This window comes from Aotus nancymaae, unplaced genomic scaffold (genome assembly GCF_030222135.1).
Source record: "Aotus nancymaae isolate 86718 unplaced genomic scaffold, 86718_ANA_hifiasm-v0.15.2.pri h1tg000108l, whole genome shotgun sequence".
Lineage (NCBI taxonomy): Eukaryota > Metazoa > Chordata > Mammalia > Primates > Aotidae > Aotus > Aotus nancymaae.
In genome coordinates this window covers 30454330-30477009 of record NW_026988523.1, presented here as the reverse complement: position 1 = coordinate 30477009, position 22680 = coordinate 30454330, and the positions used below count along the sequence as shown (strand labels likewise).

Sequence of the window (22680 nt, the reverse complement as noted above, 5' to 3'; positions counted from 1 at the left end):
TGTATAGGTAGCTTGTGTTGAGAAATTTTAATTTCTTAATGTTCTGTATTATCAGCAGGCTTAAAGTATTTATTGTTGGCTTTCCTCAGGCTGGATTTTGATGATGATGGAGAAGGGACTGGTAAATTTTTGAGGTAAGAGACTGAAAAACTTTGCTTAGATGTCTGATATTAAAAATTAGTTTATAATTGTTATACCTCTGACTTATAAATTTTTGTCCTTAGGTCTGAGGAGAGCACTTCATCCTAAAACTATAAATATTCGTGTTATATCTCAGAAAATTTTTAACCATTTCATTAATATCTCTGGAGAAAGGACCTCAGTAAGGAGAGGATAGCATTTACAAACCCTCTGTATCACTTCTCTATTACTTTGTAACTTAAAAAGAATAACAGTTTGTTATTTCTCAATTCTGTGGATTGACTGCATGTTTATTCTGCTTATCTCACCTAGACTCACTCATAAGACTGCATTCTTAGCTTGTCAGCTGAGAACTGGACTCAGCTGGGATGGCTGGGTATTTCTCTCTCTGTGGTTTTTTTTATCCTCAAGGAGACCAGACTGAATTTCTTCACGTGGTGATGGCTCCAGTCTACAGCACAAGTCCCAGTGTGCAAGTGCTTACCAAGCCTCTGCTATGGCTTTGGTATCCCATTGGCCAAAGCAAGTCATATTTTTCAGTTGTGAGTGTGTGAGGGGGTTACACAAGGGAGTACATACTGGGAGGTGTAATTCATTGGTTGAGGGGTTATTAATGTACTACTCTGTCATACCCTCTGATACCTGTTGACTCCTGTTATAGGTAGCAGGAATTGGAATTTGTATTTTTGAGTAATTAATCTTCTGGAGCTTTTCAAATGGACTGTTTGTTTGTTTTGACACAGAGTCTTCCTCTGTTGCCCAGGCTGGAGTCCAGTGGTGTAATCTTGGCTCACTACAACCTCTGCCTTCCAGGTTCAAGCGATTCTTGTGCCTCAGCCTCCTGAGTAGCTGGGACTACAGGCATTCACCACCACACCTAGCTAATTTTTCTATTTTTAGTAGAGACAGGGTTTCACCATGTTAGCCATGCTGGTCTTGAACTCTTGTCCTTAAATGGTCTACCTACCTTGGCCTCCCAAAGTGCTGGGATTATAGGCATGAGCCACTATGCCTGGTCTATTTTATTATTTTTTTTGAGACAGGGTCTTACTCTGTCACCCAGACTGGAGTGCAGTGGCACAATCTTGGCTCACTGCAGTCTTGACCTCCAGGGCTCAAACAATCCCCCCACCTCAGTCTCCCAAGTAGCTGGGATTACAGGTGTAAGCCATACTAGCTGGCTAATTTTAAAATTATGTTGCCCAGCCTGGTCTTTAACTCCTGGGTTCAAGTGACGCTCCCACCTTGGCCTCCCAAAGTGTTGGGATTACAGCATTTGCCACTGTACCCGGCCTCAGATTGTACTTTTTAATATTTTGATGAAGGAGTTCTTTCAGAAAGGGGAGGTATTCTTGCTGAAGACCAATCGCTTGTCTTGTTTTTAAGTAAGAAAAGCAGTAAGACTCAAAGAAAGGAAGATAATTTTGACTGCAACCTGCTTTTTTTCTTCCCAGAGTTGAAAATACTACCCAGGTAGTCTGTACATTGCCAAGTAACAGACATTGGAGATTTTTTTTTTAATGACTTAATTATGTTGGTGCCTAGATTTAATATCATTTATTTATTTTCTTATTTATTAGTTTATTAACTAAGTTTCTTTTTTTTTTAAATTGGGAAAGTAATATAAGTGTATTTTATTACAGAAATTTCAGGCTAGGCATGGTGGCTCACACCTGTATTACCAGCACTTTAGGAGGCTGAGGCGGGAAGATTACTTAAGCTCAGGAGTTCAAGACCAGTCTGGGCAACATGACAAAACCCCATCTGCACAAAAAAAATTACAAAAATTAGCTAGATGTGATGGTGTGTGCCTGTAGTCCCAGCTACTTGGGAAGCTGAGTAGCTGGAGGATGGCTTGAGTCCTGGAGGTGGACGTTGCAGTGAGCCAAGGTTGTGCCACTGCTCTCCAACCTGGGCAACCTTGTCTCAAAAAAGAAAAAAAAGAAAAACACCAAAATTTAAAACAGTACAGAGTTATATACAGTGAAAGCACATCTTCTTTTCACTTTGGACCTTCAGAACTCTTGAGACAACTACAGTTTCCAGTTTGTTGAGTATCCTTCCAGAAATATTCAGTGTGTATACAATTGTATATAAATGTGTATGTGTGCACGTACACACACTCATCCCACCAGTTTTTGTTTTTACACAAAGGAGGTCCATATTGTAAATTGCTTGCCATTGTTTAGTTTTATAATGCTTCATACAGTTAATAACATCTACTTTTTTTATAGTAACATTTAAAGTTAAGGCTCATATTTCTGGCTACTGACTAGTTGATGAACCTTGCCAAATACTCTTGAAAACAACAACCGTGACTTGGCTGTCATAAAGAAATAGTTGCAAGTGGAAGTAATTCTCTAAGAGGTCTCTTGAGACTTAATGAGTCTCAATAAATGTGAAGAAGGGAAGAGATTTCAACTTCTGGAAAAGACAGACTTTTTCTAAACAGCTTGAGAACTCCTCCTGTTGAGAATCCTGAATTATAAAGATATATGCTATTTGTGGAACTTCACTGTGTATGAAAGATATGAGGGTAACCACTAGTCTTTTTTTATACCTGTCAATTAGCTCTAACCCTGAGTCATTGCTTCCACAAAATCCAGCAGTCACAACTACATGCAGATCCAAAGAGAGGTTCATTTGTCCTTTTCCTAACCATAAAAAAAGACTATCATAGTTTATCTTACCAAGAGGGATTATTATGCCTGAGAAAAGCACCACCAAATTCCCTTTCCCTCTTCTTTTTTTTTTAGACCAAGTCTCACTCTGTCGCCAGGCTGGAGTGCAGTGGCGTGATCTCAGTTCACTGCAACCTCCGCCTCCCAGGTTCAAGCAATTCTGCCTCAATCTCCCGAGTAGCTGGGACTACAGGCATGTGCCACAATGCCCAGCTAATTTTTGTGTTTTTAGTAGAGATGGGGTTTCACCATGTTGACCAGGATGGTCTCAATCTCTTGACCTCGTGATCCACCTGACTTGGCCTCCCAAAGTGCTGGGATTACAGGTGTGAGCTACCACACCCGGCCCCCCCTTCTTTTTTCTGGGTATGTGTATATTAAAATAATTGAAGGCAGAATCTTGAAGAGATATTTGCACACTCATGTTTATTGGCCCATTTTGTGCAGTAGCTAAGAGGTGGAAGTAACCCAAATGTCCACTGACAGATGAATGGATACAGAAAATATAGTATGTACATACAAGGAAATATCATTCAGCCTTAAAAAGAAAGAAATCCTGTCATATGCTGCAAAATGGATGAATCTTAAAGACATTATACTAAAAGAATGAGCCAATTACAAAAAGACAAATACTGTATGATTCCACTTATATGTGGTATCTACAGTAGTCAAATTCATAGACACAGAAAGTAAAATGGTGGTTACTAAGGGGTTGGGGTAAAGGAGAAATGAGAAAATGCTGTTTAATGAGTATAGAGATTCAGTTTTGCAAGATGAAAAAGTTACTGGATATCTGTTGTACAACAATGTGAATATGGTTAACACTACTCAACTATACACTTAAAAATGGTATATGGTGCCTGGGCACAGTGGCTCACACCTGTAATCCCAGCACTTTGGGAGGCTGAGGCAGGCAGATCACCTGAGGTCAGGAGTTTGAGACCAGCCTGACCAACATGGCGAAACTCCCGTCTCTACTAAAAATACAAAATTAGCTGGGCATGGTGGCACGTGTCTGTAATCTCAGCTACTTGGGAGGCTGAGGCAGGATAATCGCTTGAACCTGGGAGGCGGAGATTGCGGTGAGCCGAGATCATGCCATTGCACTCCAGCCTGGGCGGCAAAGCGAGATTCTGTCTAAAAAAAAAAAAAAAAAATGGCATATGGTAAAGTTTATGTGTTTTTTCCCATAATTAAAAAAAAAACCCAGACTATCCCTTACTTTAGAATAGTGCTGAGAGGCCAGTCAGCTGTGTTATCATTAGATCATTGTCTTTTTTTGGTGTGTCTGGTGAGGGTAATGGAAATACCAGAAACCTGACAAATAATAATTGTGGGTCTTTTAAGTTCTATGGGGTGCTGTTGTTATTTCTATCACTTTGTGATGCTTTTCCATTGGCTTTTTTCCTATTGAATATTTCAACCCCTTTCTAGTTTTCATTTCACAGTGAAATAAATGTAACCAGTGTAATGCTTTGAAACAATCTTTTTCTTCTTCAGGTGCGATGATGATCAGATGTCTAACGATAAGGAGCGGTTTGCCAGGTAATATAGTAGAGCATCTTGATCCATGTCGTAGAACCAGGCAGTCCTAGCATGTTGACTTTTAATTTTTTCTGGATGAGACCGAATTTCTCTGTCTAATCTCTTTCCTGTTTCGAAGTATGTGAAACTTAATATTATACCTATCATTTATGTACAGGTGGCATGGCTTCAAATTAGCAGTGTATTTTATACAGTGTTTTTCTGCGTATGTGATAACTAAAGCAGTGTGCTTGTGAGATGTCCATAGGAGCACAAATTATGGATTTTGTGCTTGTATTTATCACTAAATGGATCTACAAATAATAGGTATACAGTTAATGGTTTCGTTATTTTATTTTTTCGAGATGGAGGCTCACTCCGTCGCCCACGCTGGAGTACAGTGGTGCAGTCTCAGTTCCCTGCAACCTCCGCCTCCTGGGTTCAAACTGTTTTCCTGCCTCAGCCTCCTGAGTAGCTGGGATTACAAGCATGTGCCACCATGCCTGTCTAATTATTGTAATAATTATTTTAGCAGAGATGGGGTTTCATCATGTTGGCCAGACTGGTCTCAAACTCCTCACCTCAAGCTGTTCACCCACCTCAGCCTCCCAAAGTGCTGGGATTATAGATATGAGCCACCATGCCCAGCCTATTATTTTATTCATACACACACACACACACACACACACACACACACACACACAGACACACACATGTATATATATACACACACACATATATAATATATACATACACATATATATTTTAGAGATACTGTTTTCACTGTGTTGCCCAGGCTGGAGTACAGTGGCATGATCATAGCTCATTGCAGCCTGGAGCTCTGGTGTTTCAGTGATCCTTCTACCTCAGTTTCCCATATACTGGGATTATAGGCATAGCCACCATGCCTGGCTGGTCCTGTTCTTTTAAAAATGACAGTAAGAGAACAGGTGTGGTGGCTCACGCCTGTGATTAATCCCAGCACTTTCGAAGGCCGAGGCAGGCAGATCATTTGAGGTCAAGAATTCAAAACCAGCCTGGCCAACATGGTGAAACCCCATCTCTACTAAAAATACAAAAATTAGCCAGGCGTGGTGGTGGGTGCCTATAATCCCAGCTACTCTGGAGGTTGAGACAGGAGAATTGCTTGAGCCTGGGAGGCAGAGGTTGCAGTGAGCAGAGATGGCGCCATCGCACTCCAGCCTGGGTGACAGAGCGAGACTCCATCTCAGGGAAAAAAAAAAAAATGACCGTAAGGAAACAGTTTTTGTGGCAAGTAGAGTTTTGATTGAAATAAACTTAAATTTGTTTATATTACCTATCAAGATGATGAAATATACTTTGTTTTTTATTAAATTCTTCTTAACTCAAATGTCAGTTTTCTTTTTAGAAAGTTTATATTAAATATCATTTGGCAATATATTATTTCTTTTTAAAAAATTAAGTGTGCAGCAACCTCAGAAAAATGAATAATCTGTTATTTCAAAATCCAGTGATTAACTGAGCACTTAGTATTTATTTGTTGCTGATGCTCCTGGTCTTGGGAATATACTTTGAGAACCATTGATGTAGAGAGATAAGGGAAATAGTTTAAAACTATTCTGAAGTGGTAAGATGCCATCTCAGGCTTTGAATTAGAGGATATTATACAAAATGCACTGTAGGGATATTTCTCTGGTAGCAGTTATAGAACTGATTAAAGAGATGGACTGTAGGACTATAGGGAGGTAGATGGGAAGCTATTGAAATAATATGCAGCTATAAAATTATGAGGGCCCAGGCTAGAGTGGCAGTGGCAGCAGGAAATGAGTGAAGTTGAGAGGTTTTTGAAGAATAATTTATTTATGTAGGCTAATTGAAATAGATACTTGTAAAGTCTTTACGATGTGAACCATATCTAAAATGAGAAGTTAGTTTTTCAAGCTTCATTAAAAAGTCAGGCCATCAATTATTATTGGGAGTACAGTTTTACAATATCTTGATGAAATTTCAAAAAGCCGAGAAAACATGACCTGAATGATTTTAGTCTTCATTTGTCCTGCTTAATAATGTACATATATTTCATTCAGAATTATTGAGGTGGATAAGGGATTACGGATCTGTAGTACCAGTAGCAATAGAAATGGGAATTTTAGATGCTTAACTTTTTTTTCAAACAACAGAATTCATTCATATGATTTGTTAAGGAGTGCACCTCATGTATCCTCCTTGGGAATTTAATAGAGGGTCTTCAAAAGGTAAAAATTGCTCAACTTTTTGAAAAAAAAAGTTTATAGTTTGTTAAGGAAATATCTAGAAGAAATCACCCAAGGAATGTAAAACTCTAAACTGCTGAATATCACTCAATTCTCCTTCTCTTGTCATCAGAATATATGCATAAATTTTTACATTCCTCTTCATTGTTACTGTTATTTTCTGTTGATTGTTTGTTTTATAAAACCGTTCCCGATACAGTTACTGTATTTGCCATTTTTAATAGCTAAATAATCTTTCAGCTTGTTAACCTGTCATACTTAGACATTTTATTCAGGGCCTCTTTATCTATATAAAATAAATATATTTAAAATGGAATTGACACATTCCTGTCACACTGGCCTGCCAGCACCTTGCCATTTCTTCAGTTGCCACTCATCATTACAGTATCTCAGTTTTCTGGAAAAGTTTAGTGATGGTTCTTTGTATCCTTCTCCAGTGGCTATACTGCAGAGAAATGGTAAAGGGACAGAATCAAAGTTAAGAATTATTTTAGGAACAAATCAATAATAGAGGAGATGCCAGAAACCTAGCTCTTAGTTTTATTTATATAATTTCTCCAGTGAAATCTGGTTGGTTATTTTGTCATTGTGTGGCATGTGCCTGTGTTGTTTGTGTGAGAGGGAGGGAGAGAGATTATATTTGTGATCACTTGTTTGATACTCTCATCTTTAATTTACTCTGTCTTTCATTTTTTCATTATAGAATAGCACACGTGGATATCATTTTCTTTCCAGATTGGGAGAAGTGTATGAAAATGGTATTCCTGAATTCCCTTGGTCGGTTCTTGTTCAGACTCTGTATATCTTTAGTCCCTACAGAGATTGATTGGGAAAATACTTTCTGTGTTTAGATCATGTTAATTTACAATATATATTGGCTTTGTTTTTATGTTGACTTTTATAAGTTACTTTTTCTTTATCCTAACAGATGACTTTGTAGAGTTACAGTCAAGGTTCCTACCTATATTTCCATTTCCCTCCTCTCTTCTCTCCATCTGTTTTATTCTATTTCCTTTTCTCTCATCTTTCTCCTTTTCTTTTTCTTCCCTCTCTCTGTTTCCCCTCCCTCCCTCCCTCCTTCCTTCCTTTTTATTTTAATTTTAGCTTAGTTCATTAATTCTATTTTTAGGTCAGATGATGAACAGAGCTCTGCGGATAAAGAGAGACTTGCCAGGTAGGAGAACAGTGTTTTTAGCATGATGAAGCAGATGCTGCTGCTTTTTCTATCCTTTTTCTTACTCTATCTTTTCTTTCCCTTTCTCTTTGTATTTTTCCTTATCTGTGTGTGGCAAGAGAGGACAAGATTTTTTAGAAGTTTGGGTGTAACAGGAACTTTGGCTTCCCCCATCAGAAAGTGGGTGAGTTGAGGGAACTTTGCTTAGGGATTTAAGAAATTGCTATTAAAGTTTTTTTATCTTTTTCTCTTTATGCCAGCACTAAGTTTCACAGAACAAAAAACTCTTAGAAATAATGCAGTTATGCCAGTTGGTGCTTTAACAGGGGAATACTCTTTTTATCAGAAAACCAATAAATATATCTGTATTTGTGATTAGTTCCTAGTATTTAGACTTCAGCATTTACTCCACACCTTTAGGAAACTCACACCTATTTTCCTATGTAGACTCACAGCCTAGATTATTCTCACAACAGAACTAGGGTTACTTTGGTGACTGAATCCTTTCTTGTGGTAATTTCCTAGAAAAGTTTTAGCTTCCTTGATGTGGCTATTTAAAAGACCAGGTTTCTGTACTTACATGTCAGAAATCTGTCAGATACTAGGAAGATGAGTGCTTTATGTTTGAGAGTAGAATTTTATGTCTTAGACAAAGTGTAACTAAATATGGACCTATGTGGTGAGACCCTTTTTGCCATTGAGAAAGGAGACTCTAGAATCCTCTTTGGAGATGTCATCCATAATGTAGAAATACTGCAGAAGAAATATACCCAGACTTTTCTGTTTTTTAGTATCTGTGATTTGGGGGTGACTTAGGAAATAGATAATAGATACCGATACCTATTTTTACTATTTTCCCCCTTTTTTCTACTATTTCCTCTTTAATCTGGGCCACAAACTCATTTTGCTGCCAGTTTAACTCAAGCTTCTTACTAACCCTTTCACTGTTCAGCAAATGTATTTGGCATGATGTGGTGGAGAAAACGTTGTATTGGGAAGAGAGCAACCTGGGAAAAGTCACTTACCTACTTGACCTCCCTTTGCTCTTCTCAGAAAGAAGAGATTTATGTTAGATTTTTAGTTTTCTTTCCTTTTTTTTTTTTTTTTGACAAAACTTTTATTCAGGTAGAATTCTTAGGTGGTAACAGAAATAAATAGAAGAGGTAAAGCAAATGTTTGAGTAGAAGCAGAAATGCAGCATGTTGCTTGGTTATCTCCTTGAGGCATCCTCATGGAGGACACTGAGAAACCTACTGGGCTTTCTTTTTCTTTTTTCTTTTTTTTTTATAAAGACGGGATTTCACCATGTTAGCCAAGGTGGTCTCAAGCTCCTGTCCTTAAGTAATCCGCCTGCCTCTGTCTCCCAAAGTGCTGAGCTTACAAGCGTAAGCCACCGCACCTGGCCTATCATTTCTTAAAACAGTTTTTGTTCTGAGGGAGTGGTAATTTACAAAGGATGTGAAGTTTCCAGGAAATAGAGGGAAGAGATTTGCATTATCTGCTTGTTCTCTGACTGCCTTATTAGCTCTGTTTCATGCTTGCTTTGCATGAGAAGGTTGGCAAACCTTATTTTAACTTCCAAGACTTAAGCATCACTAAATCTGAATGCCACATTCTTCAACCCCTCACTTGGTATCCATATCACTCTCCTTGCTACCAAGTGACCAGATGTGACCACCCGGATGGGGCTTCTCTCTCTCTCCATGCAGGGAAAATCATAGTGAAATTGAACGGCGGCGACGGAACAAGATGACAGCCTACATCACAGAACTGTCAGATATGGTACCCACCTGTAGTGCCCTGGCTCGAAAACCAGACAAGCTAACCATCTTACGCATGGCAGTTTCTCACATGAAGTCCCTGCGGGGAACTGGCAACACATCCACTGATGGCTCCTATAAACCATCTTTTCTCACTGATCAGGTCTCTGGGACTTAAAACTCTGAGAGAGTCTAGAATCTGGGTGAATCTATTGAAAGTTTTATTTTTTTTGGACGAGAATTCAGCTTTTCAGGAAAAAGTCAGACAATGGGAAAATGAATTTCAGTCCTTGGCTATAACATTAATTAGCATTGGGACAATGAGAAGTAGAGAAGAGTTGTGAAAACTTTAATAAACGAATAAGTATTAATATTTGAGAACTTGTCTCGTGAATATAGCATATAGGATGGAAAAAGAACATGAATATAGCATGCAGGATGGAATCACAGAGGAAATGACTATGTCCATGGAACCAGTTCTCTTCCTTGCCTCTAGGGTTCTAGAATATGGAAGAAATCTATTTTCATCCCTGAAGCAGCGTCTAGTTTTAGTAATAGAATGAATCCTTCCCTCCTTTGGTGATAGAAGAACTGAGAATCTAATTGTTGTTTAGGGATTTGCTCTGTTACATTTGATGTACTATGAAAAACAGAGAGAAGGCATAATCATTTTCTGCCTTTCAGGAACTTCATCTGAATATAAGTACGTGAGTGGCAGGATATCACAGAAAATGATAGGAAAATGCATTAAGAGAGGAATTTTTAAATTAATTTATTAATTTTTTAATTAACAATTTTATGTGGCACTAGATAGACATATACTAAAGAGGTGGCTACAATGAATAGAATGGCTACACTTGAGTTAGGATGGTTAGGGAAGACTTCTTAGGGTAAGGAAGCCATGTTCTATTTTGGTTATTAAAATAACGTATGATCATTGCAGAAAAGTTTAGAAAATATAGGAGGTACAAGGAAGAAAAAATTTGCTTCAGTATCAATCAAGTATGTCCTTAATGCCAGCAATTTAATCAAAGGATTAGAAAGAAGGAGAGAATATAGTTTTAGAGAATAAGAATTTTCCAAATAGGATGGTCTACTTAAAAGTACATTTTTTTTTTTTTTTTGAGACAGAGTCTTGCTCTGTAGCCCAGACTGGAGTGCAGTGGTGCAATCTCTGCAACCTCTCCGCCTCCTTGGTTCAAGTGATTCTCCTGCCTCAGCCTCCCGAGTAGCTGGGACTACAGGCACGCACCACCACACCCAGCTAATTTTTGTGTTTTTAGTAGAGACAGGGTTTCACCGTGTTGGCCAGGATAGTCTTGATCTCTTGACCTCGTGATCCACCCGCCTCAGCCTCACAAAGTGCTGGGATTACAGGTGTGAGCCACTGGGCCCAGCCCAAAATACATACTTTATAGCTGTATACATTGGAATAGTTCATATGCTCTAACAGTACCTGTGCAGGTATTCAACAAACTCTAGTTATGCACCTTTTGTGGGCAAACCAGATGTGTGGTGTTGTGAGGAGTAGAAAGAATGGTAAGAGAAATGGTTTTCTGGTGGAAACAGACATGTAAATAAATAAATCATAAACATAGAACTAGTTCTATAATAGAAATACGTAATATATCCTGTAGAAATGCAGATGGAAAATGAGTTGGGGAGTAGGGTTGTGGATTTTGGGAATCACTTGAGCAAAAACTTAGAAGTGTGGAGTAATTGGGTTATGCAAGGAAAGTCAAGTGGTTTAGCATGTTTTTGGGAGATAATAGGAAGGTAGGCTGGGATCTAATGATGGAATGTTTAGGCATTAAAGAATTTAGATTTTAATTTTTATGCAGTGGGGAGACATCAAAAATGTGTTAGCATATCTGGTAGCATTTTAAGGATGGATTGAAAGCAGGGTGACTACTTAATTAGTTTTGGCAAAAGATGACTAGGACAGTGAAAAAGCATTGGAAAGTAGAACTGATAAAACTAAGTTATCACTGAGAGAGAATAGTTAGATTTTGAGACTTCTAGCTTGGGAGGATGGTGTTAAGAAAGGGAATAGCAGAAGAGCACGGCAGGTTTTTTTAAGAGGGAAATAATGATTCAGGTTTGGGGATGTTGATGTTGAGTTACTGGTAGAATATTTATAAATCTTTTACAGATACTTGAAATTCAAGTCAGCTGAAAGCTCAGGAAAAATAATCAGGCAGGTCTAGGGATACAGACTTGGGTATTATTTCATAGTAGGGAAGAGTGAATATGATTTCCCAGGAAGAAAGTGTGGTATTTATAAAGAGGACTTAAGATGAACTTTGGGGCCGGGCGCGGTGGCTCACGCCTGTAATCCCAGCACTTTGGGAGGCTGAGGCGGGTGGATCATGAGGTCAAGAGATCGAGACCATCCTGGCCAACATGGTGAAACCCTGTCTCTACTAAAAATACAAAAATTAGCTGGGCATGGTGGCACGCGCCTGTAGTCTCAGCTACTTGGGAGGCTGAGGCAGAAGAATTGCTTGAACCTGGGAGGCGGAGGTTGCAATGAACCGAGATCACACTACTGCACTCGAGCCTGGCGCCTGGCAATGGAGCGAGACTCTGGCTAAAAAAAAAAAAAAGATGAACTTTGGAAATGTCTACATTTAAAACTTAAACAAAGGAAAAAAAAGTCTGAAGCAGAAGAGAAAGCAAAAATTGGAGTATAGTCTCATAGAAGAAGGTAGGGGAAAATAATATTTAAAGGATAAGATGGACAGCATTGTCAGATTCTGCAGAGAAGCTGAATAGAGTGAAGACCACCCAGGAAAAGGGACTTGAATTGGTAATTAGGAGGACATTAGTAATGGCCTAAAAAATATATATATATATATGTATGCTGTTCCTGACAGAACAAAAACCAAACCAAACAAAAAAACAGTGGTTTAGAGTGCAGATTGCAGTGAGATTGAGAAATAATTGAAAGGTAAGAGGAGAAAGCCAGTTAATATAATACTATTCTTAGTATAAACTTGCTGCTGAAAAAGAGAGATGAGGTGGGTCAAGTTGAGGGAAGATTTGTATAGAATTGAAAAAACTTGATCATTTTTATAGGCTTGAGGGGAAAGAGAGAAAGTGGGAATATTTGTCAAGCAAGATCCTAAAAAGAGACCAGAGAGGATGGAATTAAGAAGTCAATTATTGTTCATGGTAAGCCTTTTTTTGAGACAGGATCTCTTGCTTTGTCACTCAGACTGGAGTGCGGTGGTGTGATCTCAGCTCACTGCAACCTCTGCTTCCCAGGTTCAGATGATCCTCCCACCTCAGCCTCCTGAGTAGCTGGGACTACAGGCGTGTGTGCCACCACACCCAGCTAGTTTGTTTGTTTGTAAAGATAGAGCACTCTGTTGCCCAGGCTGGTCTCGAACTCCTGGACTCAAGTGATCCTCCCACCTTGACCTCCCAAAGTGCTGGGATTACAGGCATGAGCCACTGTGCCTAGCCCAAGCCTTTTTATTCTTCTTGAATCCTGAGATAGAGAGGAAGAGGTAGATAGTGAAATAGAGAAATTGAGGAAACATGTTTTAGAAAAAAACCTTCTTATCGATGAAGGTAACTTAGGGTGGAAACCTGTGGCTGTGGATCAGGTGTGAGCCAGCAGTTGCTTATGGAAAGATGCATATGGCCTCAAGTGTCCTCTTCCTGTGAATAGAAATACTTGTTTTTTTCAGAGATCAGTATTAACTTCTATTTCTTTTCCTTGGGCAGGAACTGAAACATTTGATCTTGGAGGCAGCAGATGGCTTTCTGTTTATTGTTTCATGTGAGACAGGCCGGGTGGTGTATGTCTCTGACTCCGTGACTCCTGTTTTGAACCAGCCACAGTCTGAATGGTTTGGCAGCACACTCTATGATCAGGTGCACCCAGATGATGTGGATAAACTTCGTGAGCAGCTTTCCACTTCGGAAAATGCCCTGACAGGTGAGAGTTATGTGTATGGGAAATGAATGAGAAGTCCTTTCTTCTTTTTTTCCTGAGGCTTAAGAGATGTTTTAGCTCTTAAATTGGTTTGTTGACTCTGGCAAGGCTTCTAGAATTTTCTCCTTTAATAAATTTAATTAGTTCTTTTTATCCACATGAGATTATCTACTTTGTGGCTCATCCTTAGAAAATATTTCATTAATGATATTTTACTTTTATCTTAGTGTAAAAAGAACGGTAAAAGCCAAACCTACAGTACTTTTTTCCATTCTAAAATAATTATTCATGCTTTTATCTCATTTGTATGGATAATTATCTGGTATTTTTTCTACCTCCTGGTACTTGGCTTTGTGCTAGATTCAATGATAACAGATTTTATTCTTTCTCTTTTTTTTTGAGATTGGAGTCTTGCTCTGTTAGCCAGGCTGGAGTGCAGTGGCGTGATCTCAGCTTACTGCAACCTCTGCCTCCCAGGTTCAAGCGATTCTCCTGCCTCCTGAGTCGCTGGGACTACAGGCACATGCCACCATTCCCAGCTAATTTTTGTATTTTTTAGTAGCGCTGGGGTTTCACCATGTTGGCCAGGATGGTCTCCATCTCTTGATCTGCCCGCCTACACCTCCCGAAGTGCTGGGATTACAGGCGTAAGCCATCATGCCCAGCCCAGATTTTTATTCTGTAGACATGGTTAGTGTATGAGGTGTTTTCTTTTGTTTGTATCTGTACCATTTTTCTTTTTTCTCCCCTGTTTCATTACTGTTCAGTCTTTTTGCCAGAGTTTGGCTAGAGGAAACAAGTCATATCTATTCTTGAGTGACTCTAGAAAAATATTTAAAGGGGAAGCAGATAAAAATTGGTAGTTAAAATTAAATGCAAGAAATTTCAATATACTCAATATTAGTGTTGATCTTTAGTTTTCCTCCTTTTTCTCCCCACCCAAAAGAGACAGGGTCTCACTCTCTTGCATAGGCTGAGTGCAGTAGCGCATCATAGCTTACTATAGTCTTGAACTCTTCTGGGCTCAAGTGATCTGCCTGCTTACAGCTTCTTGAGTAGCTAGGGGTAGTTCATGTCACCACACTTGGCTAACTTAATTTAAAATTTTTTTAGAGACAGGATCTGTCTGTTGCCCAGACTGGTCTGAAACTCCTGGCCTCCAGCATTCCTCCCACCTTGGCTTCTCAAAGTGCTGGGATTACAGGGATGAGCCACCACACCTGACCAGTTTTCTCTTCTTTTATGTTTTTATGATTTCCTTTTTCTAGTTCTTTTCCCCAAAAGTTGTTCTTTGTTTCTATATAATAAAGAAGACCAACTAACAGATCTATGTTTCTATAGCATATAAAATTACTTGGTTTTTTCTTTTTAAAAATTTTTATTTTTATTCTTATTTTTTTGAGACAGAGTCTTGCTTTATTGCTGAGGCTAGAGTACAGTGACTCTTCACAGGCACAATCATAGTACACTACAGCCTCAAACTCCTGCCCTCAAGCAGTCCTCTTGCCTCAGCCTCCTGATTAGCTGGGACTACAGAAAATTACTTGTTTTTCAGCCAATGACATTTACTCTGTATGTATGTCTTTATGTGTATACAAATAATCAGGCATGAGAGTATAACCTTCCCTCTTGTTTTCTACTACTACTTTCCACTCCTGCTTTTCCTTGCACAATGTTATTTTCAGTGCTGCCTTTGGACTTAAGAGTGAGATTCATTGATGAGAATTTAAATATTTTAGGCTTGAAAAAAAATTCATCTCCCGCTTGGTCATTTCTGTTATAAGCAAGGAGATTAAGGGCATGAATAGGATGCTTACTTATCTTTGCCTTCAGTATCTCTCCCCACTTCTCCACACACAAAAATGTACTCCAGACTGCTCTTCACATCCTCCTTCAGGGCGTATCCTGGATCTAAAGACTGGAACAGTGAAAAAGGAAGGTCAGCAGTCTTCCATGAGAATGTGTATGGGCTCAAGGAGATCATTTATTTGCCGAATGAGGTGAGTGTCAAGGTGAGGATTGTGATTTGGTATAGGAAGAATCTTTTTTTTAATTTTTATTTTATTTTTACCCATGCTAGTGTATGATATAGGAATAATCAAAAGCTGAGAGTTTTATTTCTGTCAGAGGAGTTAAGTTGGAATAGCTCCAGTGGATTAAATTTAACTCTCAGTACCCAGATGGATTGTAACACAGAATAAAATATTTGGTAAGAGAACTAACATTTCTGAACTTGCCAGACACTATGATAGGTGATTTATGTCTGTCATCTTATTTCATCCTCACAATTGCCCTGCAGGGTAAGCTTCATAGTTACCATTTTGCAGACAGAAAAACAGATATAAAGACATGAACTTGGCTGGGTGGTGCAGTGGCTCAAGCCTGTAATCCCAGCACTTTGGTAGGCTGAGGCAGGTGGATCACCTGAGGTCAGGAGTTTGAGACGAGCCTGGCCAACATGGTGAAACCCTGTCTCTACTAAAAAAATACAAAATTAGCCGGGCTTGGTAGCGTGTGCCTGTAATCCCAGCTACTTGGGAGGCTGAGTCAGGAGAATTGCTTGAACCCAGGAGGTAGAGGTTGCAGTGAGCCAAGATCATGCCATTGCACTCCAACTTGGGCAAAAAGAGCAAAATTCTGTCTCAAAAAAAAAAAAAAGAAAAAGAAAAGAAAAGAAAGAAATGAACTTTCCACAATTACATAGTGTTTGATACAGGATTTTGTTTTAATTCATAGTAGTCTGACTACAAAACTTGTGCTTTTTCCCCATGAAAACAAAAGGCAATATCTATTTACTCAGATCATTTATTCTTTTTTTTTTAATAACAGCTTTATTGAGGTATAATTTACATTCCATCAAATTCACCCTTTTACAGTCTACAATTCAGTGGTATTTTTTGTATATTCCAGACTTGTTAGAAATTTGAGACTTCCTATGTCTAGAGTTAGTGTTTAGTGTTTATAAATTATATACTGTACATTTAGGATTCTGTAGAAAAGATGGTGGTCCTTTCTTTTCTTTTTTTTTTTTTGAGACGGAGTCTCACACTGTTGCCAGGCTGGAGTACGATGGCTCAATCTCGGCTCACTGCAACCTCTGCCTCCCAGGTTCAAGCAATTCTCCTGCCTCAGCCTCCCAAGTAGCTGGGATTACAGGTGCCCACCACCCACACCTGGTTAATTTTTTGTATTTTTAGGAGAGACGGAGTTTTGCTATTTTGGCCAGGCTGGTCTCAAACTCCTGACCTCGTGATCCACCTGCTTCGGCCTTCCAAAGTGCTGGGATTACAGGCGTGAGCCACCGCGCCTGGCCCAATGGTGGTCCTTCCTATACAGGTGCAAAAGGCATCTCATGGTCACAAAATTCAGGTTATGTAATGGAAATTGACTACATTGTACTGAAAGGATGGTTGCTAGAAATTATGGGTAGGATATTAAAGGTTTCCTTGGAGAGTCACAAAATTGAACATTAGGTGGTTTAGTAATTTATTTATTTATTTTAGACAGTCTTGCTCTGTTGCCCAGGCTGGAATTTAGTGGCATGATCTTGACTCACTATAACCTCTGCCTCCTGGGTTCAGACGATTCTCATGCCTCAGTTTCCTGAGTGGCTGGCCCATAGGCACATGCCACTGTAGCCAACTAATTTTTATATATTTAGTAGAAACAGTGTTTCACCATGTTGGCTAGGCTGGTCTCGAACTCTTGACCTCAAGTGATTTGCCTGCCTTGGCCTCCCAAAATGCTGAGATTACAGGCCTGTACCTCTGCACTCAGCCTGGTTTAGTAATTTAGAGTAGCTTCTAGACTCAGACTGCTGGATTTTGTTTTAATCCATATTATTTTATGGATTTGAATTCTAGCTTTGATGCTGTCTTCTGAAACCTTGGATGATTACATGACTACATCATCTCACATTGGAGATAATACTGATCTTATAAAGTTGTTATGAAGATTAGATGAATTAATATATGTATAGATATTTAGAACAGAGCATGATACATATTAACCCTATGTAAGTTTTATTTTGTTTTAAAGAATGGGGAGAGGGAAAGTAGCATTAAAGGAAGTATCCCAACATGTGGACATGGCTAATGCAAAGACATAGGTAAGAGCAAGATAATAATGAAATGTAGCAATTACATTAAGTTGTGGTTAATGTAGAGCAGGAGTAAGCAAACCACAGCCCTTTATTTGTAAATAAAGTTTTACTGGAGCATAGCCATGCCCATATTTTTATATATTATCTATGGCTACTTTCATGCTATAGATAGAGTTGACTAGTTTGCAACAGACTGACCCACAAAGCTGAAAATATTTACTATCTGGTCCTTTACAGAAAAGGCTTACCAACTCTTGATGTTGAGAATATTTGCATTTGAAGAACATATGGAACATTTTAACTTCAAATTCTAGGACAGTTAAAAGTTCTAGAAATACCAAGCCTGACTTACCTTTATCCTTCCTTATTAGTAGCATTACCAATTTTCTATGTCTAATTGTATCAAGAGCCTGTTATTCTGCTGTTATGATGGAAAGTTCTTTAATAATGCAGCCTGATTGCTTTTAATCTCTTTGTTCTTTGAAACAGGTGTGGCAGTAGTGCTGTGGACCCAGTTTCTGTGAATAGGCTGAGCTTTGTGAGGAACAGATGCAGGTGAGGTCCTAAGCAGTGAAAACCAAAGAGATGGCCAAATACCTGTAGAGGTCATCACTTTTTTACCTATCTTACTATAGTCATTCCTTCAGCAGCCTTCACTTTCATCTCTCACCTCCCAGTTACGTTTTTTCTGGCAATAATTTCCTAAACTTCTAAAACGTCTCTTGAAAATCCTGTTTAAGGAAGTTGCTCTGCTGTTTTACCTACTTTTCTCCTACTGCATACCTTTTGTTACTTTACTTTGGCAAGGGTAAAATGTGGTGGTCATTTTTAGGTGGGAAAGATGATTATCCTGTTTTCTAAACTCCTAAGAGCCTAAACTTAAAGGTACTAAGCCAGCATTGCCCTTTGAGTTTTACTGGGTAGATTTTTTTTTTCTAACTCCTGTAACTCTTCTAGGAATGGACTTGGCTCTGTAAAGGATGGGGAACCTCACTTTGTGGTGGTCCACTGCACAGGCTACATCAAGGCCTGGCCCCCAGCAGGTAAGAAAGTGAGATAGTAAATATTTCCCCTTGGTACATTTGGTTCCTCACAGAGTCCATGAAAGCTCATATTTATTATATACCTGGTATATGAAATGTACTTTCATAAAAGATGAAAGAAAATAGGAAAAGAAAATGCACAATCTTTCCCTTCCATTATTGAGCTTTTATTCCAGTTGAGGAGATAGATTACTCAGACTGGAAAATAGTATTGGCTGTGTCACAGAATGTAGTTTTTAAATGCACAAATTTATGTGAACATGTGTTCTAAGCATTTGTTGCAAAGAAACGTAGACATCGAATGCAGTTAACTTGAGAAAGCTTTCTAAAGTTAAAGCAAGACTTTGAGGGAAAAGGGGAAAATGCCTTTATTGTAATAACTTATCAAGAGAATATTATCTACAAAGGCTTTAAATCAGGCTTTCAGCAGATGAGCTTTATTAGAATTTGAGATCAAACAAGGAATGTGAGAAAGGTGATTGGGTTGCAGGGATCAACGTTTTAAGTTGGCTTGTCAGTTTCCAAATCTTAGCAACTTTATTACTTCGCTGCTTCATGGGTATTATTGGAAAGTAGGGGTTTTGGGGAAACAGAGACTAAGAGAAAAGAGAAACAAGGTGATATGTCTTGGAAAGAGGTTAAACTTTGGATGTGGAAAAACCTGGGTAGGATTCCTGTCATTGTTATTTATTAGTGGCATCACCTAGGGTAAGTTGCTTGACCTTTATAAAGCTGTTTTCTTATCTGTACTTTAGAGATAGTACATCCTGTATAGGGTTTTTGTGAGGATTAGATTTAATTTAAGGAAAGCATTCAGCCCAGTGCCTGACATATGGCAGGTACCCAATAAAAGTAGTTAATGTAACTTTTAAAAATTTAACTGAAGTGGTAATGACATTTGAACCACTTAGTCTATATACTGTATAAATCATACATTTAAAGTATGTGATCTTTTTACCTCTGTGTATCATCAAGGAATACTATTTTTCTGGATAAAAAGAACATAACTATGCAAAAAAAATAGGGGAGAAATGCAGTCTTCTTCCCCTTCTGTGTAAAACGTTGGTTTCTCTCTTTTCCAAGGGACATGAATAACTGTTGATTGTATAACTGCATGTTGGGTTGTTTGCTAACTTTGAAAGTCACAGATTAGGCAAAGCATCTATTTTCTGCCTGTAACGTGGTCATAGAATGGATGTCTTCATATGTACCTGATTTGGCCAGCATAGTTTTTTTAAGAATACTTTGGGTAGGACTTGTATTTTCCAGTTTACTATAATTAATATGGGTAAAATGTAGGAATTAATATATATGTAAATACTTAAAACAATGACTGGCATATATGGTAAATTTTATATGATTATTTATTATTATCATTTATCATTCTCTATTGCTTTATGCTTAGCCTCTTCATAAATAGATCTATTTTGTTTGTTTCTTTGTTTTTGAGAGGGAGTCTCGCTCTATCACCCAGGCTGGAGTGCAGTGACGTGAACTCGGCTCACTGCAGTCTCTGCCTCCTGGGTTCAAGTGATTCTCTCACCTCAGCCCTACTCAAGTAGCTGGGATTACAGGCATGCGCCACCATGCCCAGCTAATTTTTGTATTGTTAGTAGACTGGCCTCGTCTCCTGACCAACCTGAGCTCTTGACCTCCCAAATTGCTGGGATTACAAGCATGAGCCATGGTACCTGGCCCATAAATAGGTCTATTTTGAATCTTGTCTGAGTTTGAAGGCATTTGAGTTGGAGGACCCTGTTAAATCTTTTAACCTCACCTTTCTGAAGGTGTTTCCCTCCCAGATGATGACCCAGAAGCTGGCCAGGGAAGCAAGTTTTGCCTAGTGGCCATTGGCAGATTGCAGGCAAGTATGAATTTGCCATGTCTATATCCCTTTTAATTAGAAACAATCTTCAGGACTCATTTCTGTTAATTTTCCTTTAATTTCTGAATTCAAATGAAGAATTTTATGAAACTGTAAAAATTTGAAGGAATACGGCATTTATCGTGACCATTGCTATTCTTGGATTTAAGTAGAAGTTGAAGAGTATAAGAGAAGGGAGATCTTTTCTCCCCTTGTCTTTCTTATTTTTAGCTCTACCATGCTTAATTTTCTATTTCCAGTTAATTTCCTCTGCCCCTATACAAATGAAGAAAGATTCTTTTCATTTTATCATTACCTGACTAACAATAGAAAAGTGGAATTATTTTGATTCTTTTCATAAGTATAGATAAGTTTCTTGGTTACTTGTACTGTATCAATCTGAGTAATGAGCTTAGCCTAGCCAGATGAAAGTATGTGGATTTTAGGTTGAATAAATTTTATTCTTACTTTATTAACTTGGTAAAGTGTACATACATGGGAGTAGAGCTAGACCTTATACCTTGTCTGATTGTGATTGTCATTTTTTTCCTTTTTGGATAAAATGTGAAAGTTTAGAAGTTCCTAAAACTGGTAATCTTATGTCTATGCAAAAGACCATGAGGAGATAGGAAATATATATGTAAAGAACGGTATCATTTTACCTCATTTTCATCTCTTCACTCTCAGGTAACTAGTTCTCCCAACTGTACAGACATGAGTAATGTTTGTCAGCCAACAGAGTTCATCTCCCGACACAACATTGAGGGCATCTTCACTTTTGTGGATCACCGCTGTGTGGCTACTGTTGGCTACCAGCCGCAGGTGAGGAGCTGGAGCTGTACATCACTAATACTTAGATCTCGATTTTCCTTTGGCTATGTTGAGATTGTGTGATCATATAATTCCTAAGATAGCCAAAACATACCAACCTCAGTTGAGAAAAAGAGATCATCATATTCTGTTAGTACCTAAATTTATTTTCAGCTTCCTGTTAAGACTATCATCTCATCTAGAGAAATATGGCTTGTGAAACCAGGTGAGAGAAGCAGGTACAAATATGTATTTGTTTTTTTGTTACTGATGTTAATACAGATAATGATTCAAAGGTACTCATATTAATTAGTTATACCAGTATAGCCATATTTAGATAATTCATATAATTATCTAGATATATAATAGCCCATAAAACATGCAGATTTAGCACCAGTTATTGTAATTTACTCATGCAACAGACCAGTTAGCCATCCCTGAATTGATTCATCATGTGAGCTTTTAAAACTGTTGGGGGAAGGAGGGACTTCTGGCTGTGGCTATGTGAAAGAATTTGGTGAAAAAGAGGTCTTGAAAACAAAGAACAAGGAGAATTTACACTACCTGATTTAACACTAACTATAAAGCTATTATCAAGACAATGTGGTGGTGTAAGGCTAGATATGTAGAGCAATAGACCAGAATAGAGTCTAGTCTATATATATTTTTTTTTTTGAGACAGAATCTTGCTTTGACACCCAGGCTGGAGTGCAGTGGTGTGATCTCTGCCCACTGCAACCTCCGCCTCCCAGATTCAAGCAATTCCCCTGTTTCAGCCTCCTGAGTAGCTAAGATTACAGACACACGCCATCACACCCAACTAATTTTTGCATTTTTGTAGACATGGGGTTTCACCATGTTGGCCAGACTGGGTTTGAACTCCTGACCTCATGATCTGCCCACCTCGGCCTCCCAAAGTGCTAGGATTACAGGCATGAGCCACCGTGAGTCTATTCTTATACTTGTCAACTCATTTTCAGCAAAGGTGCCAAGACAATTCAATGGATAAAAGAAGTATTTCTAACAAATGGAACAATTGGGTATCTATATGCAAAAAAAAAAAAAAAACCCCAAAAATGTAAACACATAGATCTTACCTCATACACAAAAATCAGCTCAAAGGTCTAAATATGTAAGAACTAAAGTTACAAATAAACTTCTAGGAGAAAATCTTTGTGATTTTTGAGTTAGATAAAAGATTTCTTACATAACACTAAAAGCATGATTCACAGAAAAAAAAATGATAAATTCGATTTAATTGTAATTAAAATTTGTCCTCTTTAAAGGATACTAAGAAAATGAAAAGACCAGACATAAATGGAGAGAAAATAGTTACAAATCATATATCTGAAAGAGGATTTGTACCGGGAATATATAAATAAC

At 38.4% G+C, this 22680-nt stretch overlaps 1 protein-coding gene across 4 annotated transcripts in view; it reads left to right on the top strand.

Annotated features, from left to right (window-relative positions):
* ARNT (aryl hydrocarbon receptor nuclear translocator) overlaps positions 1 to 22680 on the top strand; it is a 63132-nt gene that overhangs the window by 24092 nt on the left and 16360 nt on the right. For 3 of the 4 annotated variants that reach the window (XM_021674277.2, XM_021674276.2, XM_021674278.2), the window contains exons 3-12: positions 90 to 134; positions 4323 to 4367; positions 7731 to 7775; positions 9485 to 9698; positions 13268 to 13481; positions 15376 to 15478; positions 18070 to 18135; positions 18538 to 18623; positions 20411 to 20487; positions 21175 to 21309. In XM_021674277.2, the coding sequence (XP_021529952.2) occupies positions 90 to 134; positions 4323 to 4367; positions 7731 to 7775; positions 9485 to 9698; positions 13268 to 13481; positions 15376 to 15478; positions 18070 to 18135; positions 18538 to 18623; positions 20411 to 20487; positions 21175 to 21309 (1030 nt within the window). The other variant, XM_064370425.1, reaches the window with a different exon arrangement.